This window comes from Hibiscus syriacus, unplaced genomic scaffold (genome assembly GCF_006381635.1).
Source record: "Hibiscus syriacus cultivar Baekdansim isolate YM2019G1 unplaced genomic scaffold, ASM638163v2 tig00110788_pilon, whole genome shotgun sequence".
Classification (NCBI taxonomy): Eukaryota; Viridiplantae; Streptophyta; class Magnoliopsida; order Malvales; family Malvaceae; genus Hibiscus; species Hibiscus syriacus.
The window spans coordinates 1,314,648-1,327,799 of record NW_024062863.1 but is presented as its reverse complement, the minus strand read 5'-3'; the positions used below and the strand labels follow the sequence as shown (position 1 = coordinate 1,327,799).

The 13,152-nt window shown below is 38.8% G+C and overlaps 2 protein-coding genes across 3 annotated transcripts; one reads left to right on the top strand and one right to left on the bottom strand.

Annotated features, from left to right (window-relative positions):
* Positions 1-3,410: 3,410 nt before the first annotated feature.
* On the top strand, positions 3,411-7,890 carry LOC120140851 (auxin response factor 2-like). Of its 2 annotated transcripts, none has more exons than XM_039155848.1 (14): positions 3,411-3,914; positions 4,057-4,265; positions 4,353-4,409; positions 4,487-4,642; positions 4,741-4,825; positions 5,005-5,095; positions 5,199-5,363; positions 5,536-5,655; positions 5,775-5,850; positions 5,964-6,132; positions 6,228-7,162; positions 7,246-7,436; positions 7,534-7,716; positions 7,802-7,890. In XM_039155848.1, the coding sequence occupies exons 1-13, from the start codon at positions 3,773-3,775 to the stop codon at positions 7,697-7,699; spliced, it is 2,562 nt and encodes an 853-aa protein (XP_039011779.1). In that variant the 5' UTR covers positions 3,411-3,772; the 3' UTR covers positions 7,700-7,716; positions 7,802-7,890. The 2 variants fall into 2 exon arrangements, with proteins under 2 accessions (XP_039011779.1, XP_039011777.1); XM_039155846.1 differs by having other exon boundaries at positions 7,534-7,722; positions 7,785-7,884.
* A 1,688-nt stretch (positions 7,891-9,578) lies between these two features.
* LOC120140852 (transcription factor ICE1-like) lies at positions 9,579-12,613 on the bottom strand. The gene is made up of 4 exons (XM_039155849.1): positions 11,229-12,613; positions 10,360-10,584; positions 10,091-10,261; positions 9,579-9,699 (listed from the first exon to the last, which is right to left on the bottom strand). The coding sequence occupies exons 1-4, from the start codon at positions 12,354-12,356 to the stop codon at positions 9,616-9,618; spliced, it is 1,608 nt and encodes a 535-aa protein (XP_039011780.1). The 5' UTR covers positions 12,357-12,613; the 3' UTR covers positions 9,579-9,615.
* Between the last annotated feature and the right edge of the window lie 539 nt (positions 12,614-13,152).

The window sequence follows — 13,152 nt, the reverse complement described above, 5'->3', positions numbered from 1 at the left end:
CACCACATATATATTAAAAAACTAACCCCATATTAGCTCCAACCAACTCTCCAACCGTCCCTAAGCCCCTTCATTATCGCAACCTTTAAGCCTTTTAATTCGCAGCAAGGGTTGCCATGCATGCACTGGGAGACGACATGCATACAACGCGTCTTCGAATGGTTTTCGTTACCAATCAGGTTGCATGCAGAGAGGATAGGAAGACACATGGAAAGTTATACGTCTTCGAGGGGTTTCTCGGCCAAGTTGCATGCAGGGGAATGGGGAAGATGAATGGAAAGCCATGCGTCTTCGAGGGGTTTACTTTGGGTGTTAGGACGTTGCATGCAGAGAGGGGCAATGGGGAAGACGCATGGTTTGGCAATCACATCGACGCCAATGCGTCGTTGAGGGGCTCGATTGGGTCGCTGGGACGACATCACATTTTTCGGGGTATATCGTAGCATTCGTCATATTTCACGAAATAATTCCTACACAACATTATCCGATGAATTATTTTTTTCCAAGCGCATTATTTGAAAAATTCAGCCAAAAAATTACTTTAGTTTAACATTTCCTTTTTTTTTTCTTTTTCCCGTAGATAAATTATCGAGAAAATAACCTCAGTGACCAAAAATGTCTTATAATATACGATTTTAACCAACTTTTTTTGGATTTGCCAAAATGACCAACTAAATCGCAATGCGATCGATAATTCGCAACGCGATCTCCGGTATCGCAAATCAGTTTCCATATTCGCAACGCGAACTTCGACTATCGCAATGCGAACTTGGACTATCGCAATGCGCTTTACATATTCGCATTGCGATAGTCCAAGTTCGCGTTGCGATAGTCGAAGTTCGCGTTGCGATTTTCCAAATTCGTTGCGATAGTCGAAGTTCGTGTTGCGATTTTCTAAATTCGTTGCGATAGTCGAAGTTCGCGTTGCGATTTATTCCAAATTCGTTGCGATAGTCGAAGTTCGCGTTGCGATTTTCCAAATTCGTTGCGATAGTCGAAGTTCGCGTTGCGATTTATTCCAAATTCGTTGCGATAGTCGAAGTTCGCGTTGCGATTTATTCCAAATTCGTTGCGATAGTCAAAGTTCGCGTTGCGATTTATTCCAAATTCGTTGTGATAGTCCAAAATCGCAACGACTGGTGGTATTGCATTTGTTTCTTAAGAATTTTCTCTAAAAAGATAATATTCGCGCGGACGTGTCAAAGACACGTATTACCACGACCACGACCACGAGACGGACGGCAGCGGCGGCGGCGCGCGAGAGTCCCCCTTGTTCTCTATCACTCAACAAGAAAGTGGGAAAGCCAAGCCTTAAATACCATTCTCAATAGTATTTTCAATACTATGTGGGATTGAGCATTACCAACACTTGTTTCTAATACAATGTGATTATTCAAGAAATAATTAACAATCATGCACCTTAAAACAACTGAATCAGCAACCAATTGCATTAGTATTATACGATTAAATATGTCATAATTAAAAGTCAACCTACAATCAATCGCGATTATTGCAATTTTAAGCAAAACATTCAAAAATAATATCACTTTCTAAGGCTCAATCTCACATAGTATTGGGAACAAGTGTTGATAATGCTCAATCCCACATAGTATTGGAAACACTATTGGGAATGATATTTAAGGCTTGGTTTTCCCACTTCCTTGTTGAGTGATAGAGAACAAAGGGGACTCTCGCGTGCCGCCGCCGCCGTCCGTCTCGTCTCGTCTCGGGTCATGGTCGTGGTCGTGGTCGTGGTCCGCGCGAATACTATCTTTTTAGATAAAATTCTTAAGAAACAAATGCAATACCACCAGTCGTTGCGATTTTCGACTATCGCAACGAACTTGAAATAAATCGCAACGCGAACTTCGACTATCGCAACGAACTTGGAATAAATCGCAATGCGATAGTCGAAGTTCACGTTGCGAATCTGGAAACTGATTTGCGATACCGAATATCGCGTTGCGAATTATCGATCGTATTACGATTTAGTTAGTCATTTTGACAAATTCAAAAAAAAATTAATTAAAATTATATATTATAAAACATTTTTGGTCACTGAAACTATTTTCTCTAAATTATCGGACAAAGATTCACCATTTGTTGCTTTAGACAATACACGCGGGTCCCATTCTACTGCTCCCGCTAACACATTTGTATTTACATGTGACTTGCCTTTCAATTTCTCGTTTCTTCCACTTAATGAAGCAGTATTTTATTGGAAAATAACAATAAGCACTACTATAAATTTATAATATTTCAAATTTTTATTAACAAGTATACGCTATAGTATGTTTAGAAAAACTACACGGTAATTTTTGGTAATTTATTGCAATGGAAGATTTCTAAAAGAAAGTTACCATGGTAGGAATGAAATTATTTTGTCAACGTTATATTTAATGTAATATTTTATTGAATAAGGATTAATTAACGAATTAATATTATTATAAAATATGAAAGAAAATTAATAATTATTTTATATTATTATTAATATTTTATTGTAAAAAATGTGAATATATATCTCAGATATGATTAAAAAGAATTGTTTAAATAAGAATTAATTAATATTATATTAATTATAATTTTAAAAAATATATTTAATTTAAATTAAATCTAATAATTTCAATTGAAAATTCAAATAAACATGATCAACTCAACTAATTCAATTCAATTCAATTTAACTCCTTCAAATATTCTTTTTTTAAGAAAACTCCTTCAAATAATCATTTATTTTTCATTAGCTAACGAGAGAGAAAAGGTGCAAAAGGAAAACTTGCTAAATTGCACCGGGACGGTGTTAAGTATGCACAACCAGCCGTACCTGAAACCAGAATCCCTAAGAGAAGCTAGCCTACCAAACCTGCCCAATAATAGCACGACAAACTCCAATCCTCCCCCCGTAAAAACAGAACAAATTTAACGTCTGGACAAACGCCGTTACAGTACAATTCCCTGTCCTCTTATCCCCAACTTGACGGTAAAGTCACGGGAAAACCAAAGGGTCAGCCGCCTTTATTTAACTAACCCATGGAATTTTCATTTTTTATCATTTAATTAAAAGTTAAATTATTATAATCTCAATCTGCCTGCCTCTCCCCCTCTAATATCTGGTCCCCCCGATCCCCATTCCCTATCTCAATAAGTCCACCGGGAGTATCTGGTACCACAAGAGGAAGCCGGACCGGTTAATGCCGGTTCACGATTTTCAGTAGGGTTAAAAATTGACCCTGGTTTAAATGATTGTCCTTTCCCTTCCACAGTTTTGATTCACCCTTAGTTAAGTCTCTCGACCCCTCACTCGATGCAGACAGACGCAGACAGACACAGATAAACGAGAGAGAGAAAGAGAAAACAGAGAGAAAGATAGAGATTAGGTAAAAAAGTTTTTTTTTTTTGGTTTCTGGGTGTTTACAAGTTCTGATTTTCATCTGCTGCTGCAGTCGAAGGTGGAAGAAACATATAGAGAGGCTGCGGTGCTGTTTCGCTGAAGTGGAAGAGAGAAAGCGACTATATATGGTAAAAAAGTGGATTTTCATTTATTGGTGCTAAAATCGAGAAGATTGTTTGATGAGCTGAGAGAAATATAGGCATGTGGTAATTTAATTTCGTCAGGTTTGATCAAAGTTGCAGCAGAAGAGTGTTTTAACGACGGTGTTTGCTGGTAGATAGTTTGGAAATTTGGGTTGGGTTTTTGGTTTTCATTTGAGAAGTTCGAGAAGATTGTTCGGGTTGTGTTTTAATGAGAGATCTGAGCTGAAAACTTTTGAAAAAAATGACTACTTCGGAGGTATCAATAAAAGGAAATTGTGCTAACGGAAGAGATAGTTTTTCTTCTGGTTATACTGAGCAAAATGATGCTAGGAACGCCATGGAAGGGCAGAATGGTCATTCTGCTCGTTCAGCTGCCGTCAGAGGTATTATCCCTTTTTTCCTTTTGATTTCTGGTTCCGGCTTTCCTTTTCTCCATTACTATTGTTCTCGAGTTCTCTCTCTCTCTCTCTCTTTTCTGGCCCTTGCCGGTTTAATATTGATTTGGTTTCGTATGTGGGAACATAGACCCTGAAACGGCTTTGTATACGGAGCTCTGGCATGCATGTGCTGGACCTCTGGTGACGGTCCCCCGCGAAGGAGAGCGCGTGTTCTACTTCCCTCAAGGTCACATAGAACAGGTTGAGGCGTCCACTAATCAGGCATCGGACCAACAAATGCCACTGCATAATCTTCCATCAAAGATCCTTTGTCGTGTGATTAACGTGCAGTTAAAGGTACCTTGCACCTCTTTTATTGTAATTTGTTTTTTTCCCTTCTGGTTTTTGTTTTACTGATGAGATAAAACAACTCTTTGTTGTTAGGCTGAACCGGAAACGGATGAGGTTTTTGCGCAAGTGACTTTACTTCCTGAACCGACTGTAAGTTTGGTTCTTTGTTGCTTTAGATTATGAGTTGAGTTTCTAATTTTTTTCTTTGCTATATGTGATGTTTCTAGCAAGATGAGAACAAGGTGGAGAAGGAGTCTCCCATTCCTGAACCCCCACGGTTCCAAGTGCATTCCTTTTGCAAGACCCTAACGGCTTCCGATACGAGCACCCATGGCGGGTTTTCAGTTCTCAGACGTCATGCTGATGAATGTCTTCCACCATTGGTTTGTGTCTATCTGCTGAAGATGTCTAGCTCATGTTTTCTTTCCACTATGTTATTATGATATTTGGTTGTGGTTCTTCTGTGCTTGTTTTTTGACAGGACATGTCACTGCAACCTCCAACACAGGAGTTGGTTACTAAGGATTTGCATGGAAATGAGTGGCGGTTCCGTCATATCTTCAGGGGTAATTCTTTAAGCCTAATTAGTTTTCCTGCATTGTAATTAATGAGCAGCGGAGTTGGGGAGTTTGATTCAAATTGTGGCCTTTGTCTTTTTATTACTTGGTTATGTTCTGTTTACCGGTTGAATCTTTTGTGTAAAAATCCCTTTGTTTACAATTTGGTTCTTCTGTGTTAATACCAGGTCAGCCACGTAGACACTTGCTTCAAAGTGGTTGGAGTGTTTTTATTAGCTCCAAGAAGCTGGTTTCTGGGGATGCATTTATATTTTTAAGGTTTGTCTGTTTTCTCAAATGTGCCATGAAATATGACGTTTTACCATTGATTTCTTTTCTTGTGCTTAAGGGCTTAACCCTGGAAATGACATGTATTTTATAGAGGTGAGAGTGGAGAACTACGAGTTGGTGTGCGACGAGCATTGAGGCAGCAGGGCAATGTTCCTTCGTCAGTAATATCAAGTCATAGCATGCATCTCGGTGTTCTTGCTACAGCATGGCATGCCTACACAACAAGAACCATATTCACTGTGTATTACAAACCTAGGTTCGTTGATAAAGCTACCAGTTTTACAAGCTGTGTAATTTTTTGTTCCATGATATCTTTAATATCTCAAAATTGATTACCGGGTGATAAAACTTCAACAGTGGCAATTCTGTTTGATACAAGGAATTAGTTGCAGTTTCCTGTGTTTAAGCTCGTCTATTTTCTCTTATAGGACAAGTCCAGCCGAATTTATTGTTCCATTTGATCAGTACATGGAGTCTGTGAAGAAAAATTACTCGATAGGGATGAGGTTCAAAATGAGATTTGAAGGTGAAGAATCTCCCGAGCAGAGGTATGGCACGTTTCTTCCTTGCTACATTGAAAGCATTGTTCATTAAGTTAAAAGGGTATGAGTTCTTCCAACATGATATGACTAGCTGAGATTATTCTTTTCAAATTTTTGTATTGCAGGTTTACTGGAACGATAGTTGGAATTGAAGATTCTGACCCAAAAAGGTGGCAGGATTCAAAATGGAGATGCCTCAAGGTAGACTTATTTAATTTGATCATTGTTTGATATTTTTGAGAATAATGAAAGAAATTGTAGTATTTCTGAAGTTACGGGAATTATTTAACCATGTTTTAATCTCTCTCCTGTAGGTGCGATGGGATGAAACATCTACCATACCTCGTCCCGAGAGAGTTTCGCCTTGGAAAATTGAACAAGCTTCGACTCCTGCCCTGAATCCCCTTCCAATGCAGAGGCCAAAAAGGCCTCGATCTGTGGCTGTATCCTCATCCCCTGATTCTTCTGTGCTTACTAGGGAAGGTAGGTGATTAGTCCTGTTTCATGCAATGGGTTTGTAATAAATTTTCATGTAACAGCTTATCTGGGAAAGATCTATTGACCAAGTTCATTTTTAGGTTCATCCAAGGTTACTGCAAACCCTTTACCAGTCGGTGCGTTTTCAAGGGTCTTGCAAGGTCAAGAATTCTCGACCTTGAGAGGAACATTTGCTGAGAGTAATGAGTCCGACACTGCTGAAAAGTCAGTGATGTGGCCACCTTCAGCAAATGATGTGAAGAATGATGTCCCTGGTGAAAGAAAATTTGGGTCAGAGAATTGGATGTCCTCTGGGAGGGATGAACCAACATACACAGATCTGCTCTCAGGCTTTGGGTCAAATGTTGATTCATCTTGTGGGTATCGTCTGTCCTTGGTTGATCAATCTTCAATGCCTGGTAATTCAATGGGGAAAAATTTACTAAATCAAGAAGCAAAGCTTGGCTCTTTGTCCCTCTCACATTCTGGTCTCTCACTCAAGTTAGCCGACACTAGTGCAAACCCACCTTTGCAAGGTTCTGATGTGCCTTGTCAGTCACAAGGAAATGGTAGATTTAGTGGGTTTGGTGACTACCCTGTACTTGAAGGTCGTAGGATTGAGCACTCGCATGATAATTGGTTGATGCCTCCCCCGACCTCGTCTTATTATGAGAATTCAGTTCATGCAAGAGAGTTGATGCCCAAAACATCATTTGTTCGAGAACCTAATAATGGAAAGTCTAGAGAAGGAAATTGCAAGCTCTTCGGTATTCCTCTCATAAGTAATTCTAGTGCATCAGATCCCGCAGTGTCTCATGTTAATGCCTTCAATAAGCCAGTTGGTAATGTGAAAGCTGCGTTGCGCCAAGTTCATTCATTTGAATCAGATCAGAAGTCTAAATGGCCAAGGACCTCGCAGTTGGCAGCAGAGGATCGATCTGCTTTTAATGAGCCGGAGAGAATATTTCAGCTGGGTCAACCCCATTCAAGGGAGGTTCAAATCAAACCATCTACTTCAACTAGGAGTTGTACTAAGGTTCTTTCTCTTCGTTTATGATTGTTTAAGCTTGCTGTGATGATATCTGCTGTGGACTTGCTTAAGTTATTTTTTATTTTCAGGTTCTCATGCAGGGGAATTCTCTGGGTAGGTCTGTGGACCTCACTAAATTCAACAACTACGACGAATTGATTGCCGAACTGGATCAATTATTTGAGTTTGGAGGTGAATTAATGGCCCCTCAAAAGAATTGGCTAGTTGTTTATACCGACAATGAGGGTGATATGATGCTTGTAGGCGATGATCCTTGGCAGTAAGAATTTCTTGCATCATCTTTCCAATTTATTCACTCCTTGCATGTTTGATGGTTTACCCCCCATCTGATTATTTTATTATTGGTTGTTCATTAGGGAGTTTTGTGCCATGGTTCGCAAGATTGGTATCTACACTAGGGAGGAGGTCCAGAAAATGAAGCCAGGGTCGTTGAGTTTAAAGGTGAACGATCATCCGGTTCCTGCAGAAGGTGATGGTGTAAAAGAAGTGCAATGCCCATCAGCATCTAGTGCTAAGAATTGATGAACCTCACTGTAATGGTATCAAAAGTACCATAACGTCATTTCGAGTATGATGTCTAAAATCTATCTACGTAGTAAACTTGTTTGTTTATTCTTGTTTCAGGTTTTTGGTGGAGGAATCTGGAGTTGTAATAGTGACATTCCTGCTGGTTAGAACATGAACTTACTAAAGTTGGAACTGATTTGCAAGTTTGTCTATATTAGTAGCATCGAGTTCGCCACGTAATCCGATATAGTTGGCATGAATGCTATGATCCGATTTTGGATATGTTGTGGAGTTCGTAGCGGTATGGTATTTTCTTTATATTTGCATAAATATGTACACCTGAATCTGAAATTTGATGCTTTTGCAACCCTACTACCCCTTGTACAAAGATGTTTGAACCCCCTTTGTTTTTTTTTTCAAGCTGTGGATGTAATTAGGTTAATACAGCCGATCTCTAATGTCTTTTCAATTGAAGCATGAAAAATTGGTGAATTTCAAGTAATGCCTACTCACTATTTGGTCCTTAGCCAGATCCATTGTATGGAGTAAACTGCTTGGTAAGTAGGGCAATCCATTTTTGACTATGACATCGTTGGTGGAATTCTCGTTTCAATGGTGGTCGGTCGATTAGTGATGTCAATATCTACTGGGAAATAATGTCGATTAATTTTTCACGGTCTGAATTTGACATTAAGATCATCTTATTTCTTCCATAAAATCGAGTGTTGAAGTGCAGTGCCCTGTGTCGGATCAAATGACATCAGACCTGGACCCATACATTGAAGATAATTATTATAATAATAATCGCTTTTACCCGCATGTTTTTAGTGGGAAAATGTTTACAGTTTTACCAAGTCGAAAGTATTTTCACCAACAGTCAAGGGTTCATGCATGTAAAAATGCCAAATGTTAAGGCTTTCAGTTTCAGAACTACCCGATGAATTGTTTGCAATGCTAAACGCATCCTTAATCTTGATAAACCGCTGCCAAAGTTTGCAACTTTGGTAGGGTTCAAGCAACCTATCTCTTATGCGAGAATCAACTCCCTTTGTTCCGGTTGTGGGGAAACAGATCATTCTATTGGTAGTTGCCCTCCTCATGTTCATGTTTTTCACTCCCCCATTGGAAAAGGAAATCAAATGATTGTTGGCCTTCAATGTCAGTTAAACCAAGGAAAAATCGAAAGCAAACCATGCATGCAATTACCACGAAAGCTACGTACGCAGCTAAGGGAAAAGGTCATCTACTTCTCTCCATTTAATGAGCCGCATGCCAAAGCTCCAAGGGGTCTCACATCCTTGATTATTGTTCCCACTGGAGAAGTAGCTGATAGCATATCAACTCTATCTCCGATAGCAGTCTATCTAACTGTTTCAGATTTCTTGACACTTCTTCTCTAGGAACTTTTTCATTTTCTGGTTTTCATGGCGTCTCATACCAGGAACAGATGGTTCACAAGGCCGGAGTTCTTCAGCTTCAGTGGAAACAAGATTATGTGTCAAGAAGAAAGAGGTGGGAGAGACTAAGGGAAGCAAACCATTTCCATTTCCAAAGAGACTAAGGGAAATTTATTTGCAAGGAAGAAGAAGCTTCTTGCCATGCCCGAATCTTATCTTCTTGACTATGCCAACTATCTCATGTCCGAACCAAATTTTAATTTACGAATGTGCTCTTTTAACCAAAAAAAGAAAAGCAGCAGTCATGAGAAGCTTATCATAATTAAACCCAGAAATCCATTCAAAGACCTTCTTAAAAAAAGCTCAAGTTAAATCCTTCCAAAAGTTCAGTTAATGGTGAGTTTCCCACCAGTTCAAATTAATATAGAAGCTCTCATGTTGTTCTCCCTACGATAATGATTTGAACTTTTTTCCGGCACAATGGACTTGTAAACACCTTGTTGGTTATTGTTCGGATAGAGTTGCTGAAGAACCCTAAATCATGTTTTGGAAGCCAACCGAATCCAAAAGTACAGCTTTAATCTGCTCGGGACGGATGTCCTGCCCTTCCTTGCATTGCTGAAAAATATGAAGAACACATCAATGAAAATGCAGAAATAAAAAAAAAACATGAATTTATCAGAAACTAAAAACAAGATGGAAGATTGAAATAAGAAAATGAGCATGCTGCGTGCAAGTATCAAATATGGATGTGTTCATGTTTTTTTTTTTTCAGAGGTTTTTCCATGTACTTAAGGGACTTGGAGGACGATCATACTATTCATATCGCCATACCACCATACGTTGTCCAAATATGTGTCGGATTGTTTGCCGCATACGGTTTGCAGCGAATAATTAGAAACTGATAAACACTGGTTGAAGCAATACATGGTTCAGGCTTTTCATTTGTTTCTTTAATACAACTTGCTTAAAAGCAAATGATAAGTTTATGATAGTCAGAGATTTGTACCTCGGCTCGAAAGATATCCATGGCGAAGCCATTGAAACAGCTAATGACTGCTTGCTGGATGTCAAGCCCGAGGCAGTCCAAAGCCCTCATCGTGGACAGCAGAAGACCCGGTCTGCACCCACAAAACATGTGGATGTTTACAGCTTTTCCTTCTCTCAGCCTCACTTCAACCTACATATATATACACACATCAAATGGTGCTCAAGCATGCCGGAATCAATGATGCACTAATGGTATACGATATGAGAAAGGTGAAGGTATCTTTTTACCCTTGCTGGCTGCCCATTGGGACTCGGTAATGAACTGGGGCAAAGTTCATCCTTGATAAGACAGGGAAAGGTAGCTGGAGTCGGCGTCAAAGGATGGAAACTAGTTGTAGGTGTGAGCGAAGAGCTACCAGGGTTTGACTCCAATTCGTTATGCAGATCATTGATCCTTTGCAGAAGTTCCTTCAGGTATTCGATGGCATCCCCAAGAATAGAAGCTCTATCCATCTATTAGTAGAAAGGGCAATGTTAATCATACATTCCTAAGAAGCAAAAACTGAGGATATGAAACTCAAAAACTCTTCCATTGCAAGTAATAGCAACATGTAAATCATACTTTTGAACAATCGATGAACTGCAGAAACATAGTATTATCGATTATTTCTGCCTATGGCCATATATTTTCAACATCAGTATCATGAATTTAAACCACCGATCACCCCGAACAATTCGAATGCAAGAGAACATAAAAAGCAAGTAACCATCAATAGAAAAGGAAGGAGAATCGAGTGCGGCACAGAACATGAATTGTAGCTACTACGCTGTAACTATGCTGCTGCTGCTTCACTTATTGATGGCTTAAAAGAAATTACTTCTTGAAATCGGGTCGATCAGTCCGAAGAATTGTGGCGACATTTAAAGCGCTCTTACCAGACTCCATGTGAGAGATATTAATGCAACTTTCTCTTAAGTATTTTGGGGGAGCATGTAAAAGCAAAAGATACCATTCATTCACATAATACACGAATACCACACCATGAAAACAAACAAGTTTGCATATCTGATATTTCAAAGGACCTAAAACAACACGATAATTCGTACTTGCATTCACGAGATACAAATGAAAACGAAAGTGAAAGGAACATTCTTACTTTGCTAATCTTCAGAACGACCGACCGCAACATGTAAAGCCTATCATTGAGTTTCTTCCGACGGCGCCTCTCGGCCATCAAGTTTTTAGCAGGAAGCCCTTTCCTTTTACCCTTTTGATCTCCTCCGTTAACAGTACTGTTTGGATTCGAGGTGCTCCCACCATTTTTGAGAGTTTCCTCAACCTTGTTATTCTCAGTAAACTCATCTGAATCATAATTGAAAATTGACCCATCAATGCTCACATCTTCGAAATCATCTCTATTGCGAAATGTCTTCTTTTCGTTCTCTTTATTCATTTCTTTCTTCCCTCTATCTCCCTCGGTTCCACTCGAAGCATTCATCTTTCCTCCACCCAAAACCCCGAAATTCCCTCCATTGTCAGCCAAATTCTTCCTCAAAGCCGCCCTTTTCTGGAACAGAGTCTGCTGTGCTCCGACCGAAGGAAAGCTATCCAGCGGTCTTAGCAACTTAGACCTATTTAGAAACAGAGAATTCCCAGGATTCTCAACAAATCCTTGAAAACCAGCGAACCCAGAACCCGAGAAGTGGGTCTCGGGACACGAATTAGCAGTATCTATCTGATTACAAGATGTTAAATCAGTGAAACCACCCAAAACCCCTGAATTTTCCCTGTTCAACAATGGACTAGCATTTGTTGCTTGGTTGTCAAGGAACCCAATTTCAGCCAAATCAAACCCGTGGTCTAAAGGGTTATTGGAAACGACATTGAGGAGTGAAGACAAGGCTGGTTTTGGTTGCAGAAAGAACTGTACCTGAGATGGGTCGAAATTGTTGAAAACAGAGGAAGATGGCGAACAAGAAGAGGAAGAATCCACTGGATGCTGCTGCTGATGATAGTGCAACAAGGTATTATTTTGATGGTTACCGAGACTTGGTGGAAATGAAAGGTCTCTTATATCATGGTGATGGCTTGAAATACTGTTATTCGGAACGTACCATTCATCTTCTAACATGGATTTGAAAGAAGACAAAGAACCCATCACTTCTTTGTTCTCCATTACAACACTGTTGTTGTTGTTGTTAGTGCTGGTTCTGGTCCATGAAGCTGAGTGTTCATCTCCTTTATCTTCCGTCCAAATGACACTACTGCTCGCCCTTGAAAGCATGGTTTTTGGATAACTCGTTGTTCTGCATAAACAAAACAAAAAAAGTTGGATTTTTTTTTGGTTTCCTTTTATTATCTTTGTTGGGACAGTGAAGAAGCAAAGGCTGAGTTTGTTCTGTCGAGCTTGAGCGGTTATGAACTTAAATAAAAAAGCAGCTTTGAAGGAGGGAACGAGATAGAGAGAAAGAGAAGATGAAATCTGCAGAAGGAAAAGGGTAAGTGCTTTTAGATTGAATTACAAGTAGAAAAAAAAATGTTGATTTTTATATATTTATTGGATTAAGTAGATTATATATATATTTTAATAATTATTAGTAATTCCTTTACATGCTTAGAAGGACCTTTTTTATTAATTAAACAATAAATATAAAATGAAAGCTTTATTATCAGAAGAAAAAAAAAGAGATACCTTTCTCATTTGTCAGTGTGGATGAAGACAGTAGAGGCTTTAAGCCTTTAACGACCGTTTTCCAACTCTCACGATTTTCATTTTTCAGTTACCATACGATTTCACAATTTCATAATATATACTTTTTGTTTTATTTACTTGTAAATTAAATTAATCTTTTTTATAAACACACATTTTTAGTAATTAAATTTGATAATATTACATAAACAAGTAAAATTTCCAATTTTTCTCTGAAATACACACACGAACGCCGATTAAGCTGAGTCCACTACAATTTTTCTCTTAAAATTTATTTAACAAATGAATTGTATTATATATATATACATTTTAAAATTTAATCAAATAAAATTTGGTTTACAATCTACTTTTTAAAACTTTAATTTGAATA

Bases quoted from the DNA above. Each gene is read 5' to 3' on its own strand.
- LOC120140851 (XM_039155848.1), top strand. From the start codon at position 3,773: ATGACTACTTCGGAGGTATCAATAAAAGGAAATTGTGCTAACGGAAGA. The intron at 4,266-4,352 runs GTACCTTGCACC...CTTTGTTGTTAG, and splicing joins TGATTAACGTGCAGTTAAAG to GCTGAACCGGAAACGGATGA. The intron at 5,656-5,774 runs GTATGGCACGTT...TTTGTATTGCAG, and splicing joins GAAGAATCTCCCGAGCAGAG to GTTTACTGGAACGATAGTTG.
- LOC120140852 (XM_039155849.1), bottom strand. From the start codon at position 12,356: ATGCTTTCAAGGGCGAGCAGTAGTGTCATTTGGACGGAAGATAAAGGA. The intron at 10,585-11,228 runs GTAAGAATGTTC...TTCTACTAATAG, and splicing joins TCGTTCTGAAGATTAGCAAA to ATGGATAGAGCTTCTATTCT. The intron at 9,700-10,090 runs GTACAAATCTCT...CATATTTTTCAG, and splicing joins TGGATATCTTTCGAGCCGAG to CAATGCAAGGAAGGGCAGGA.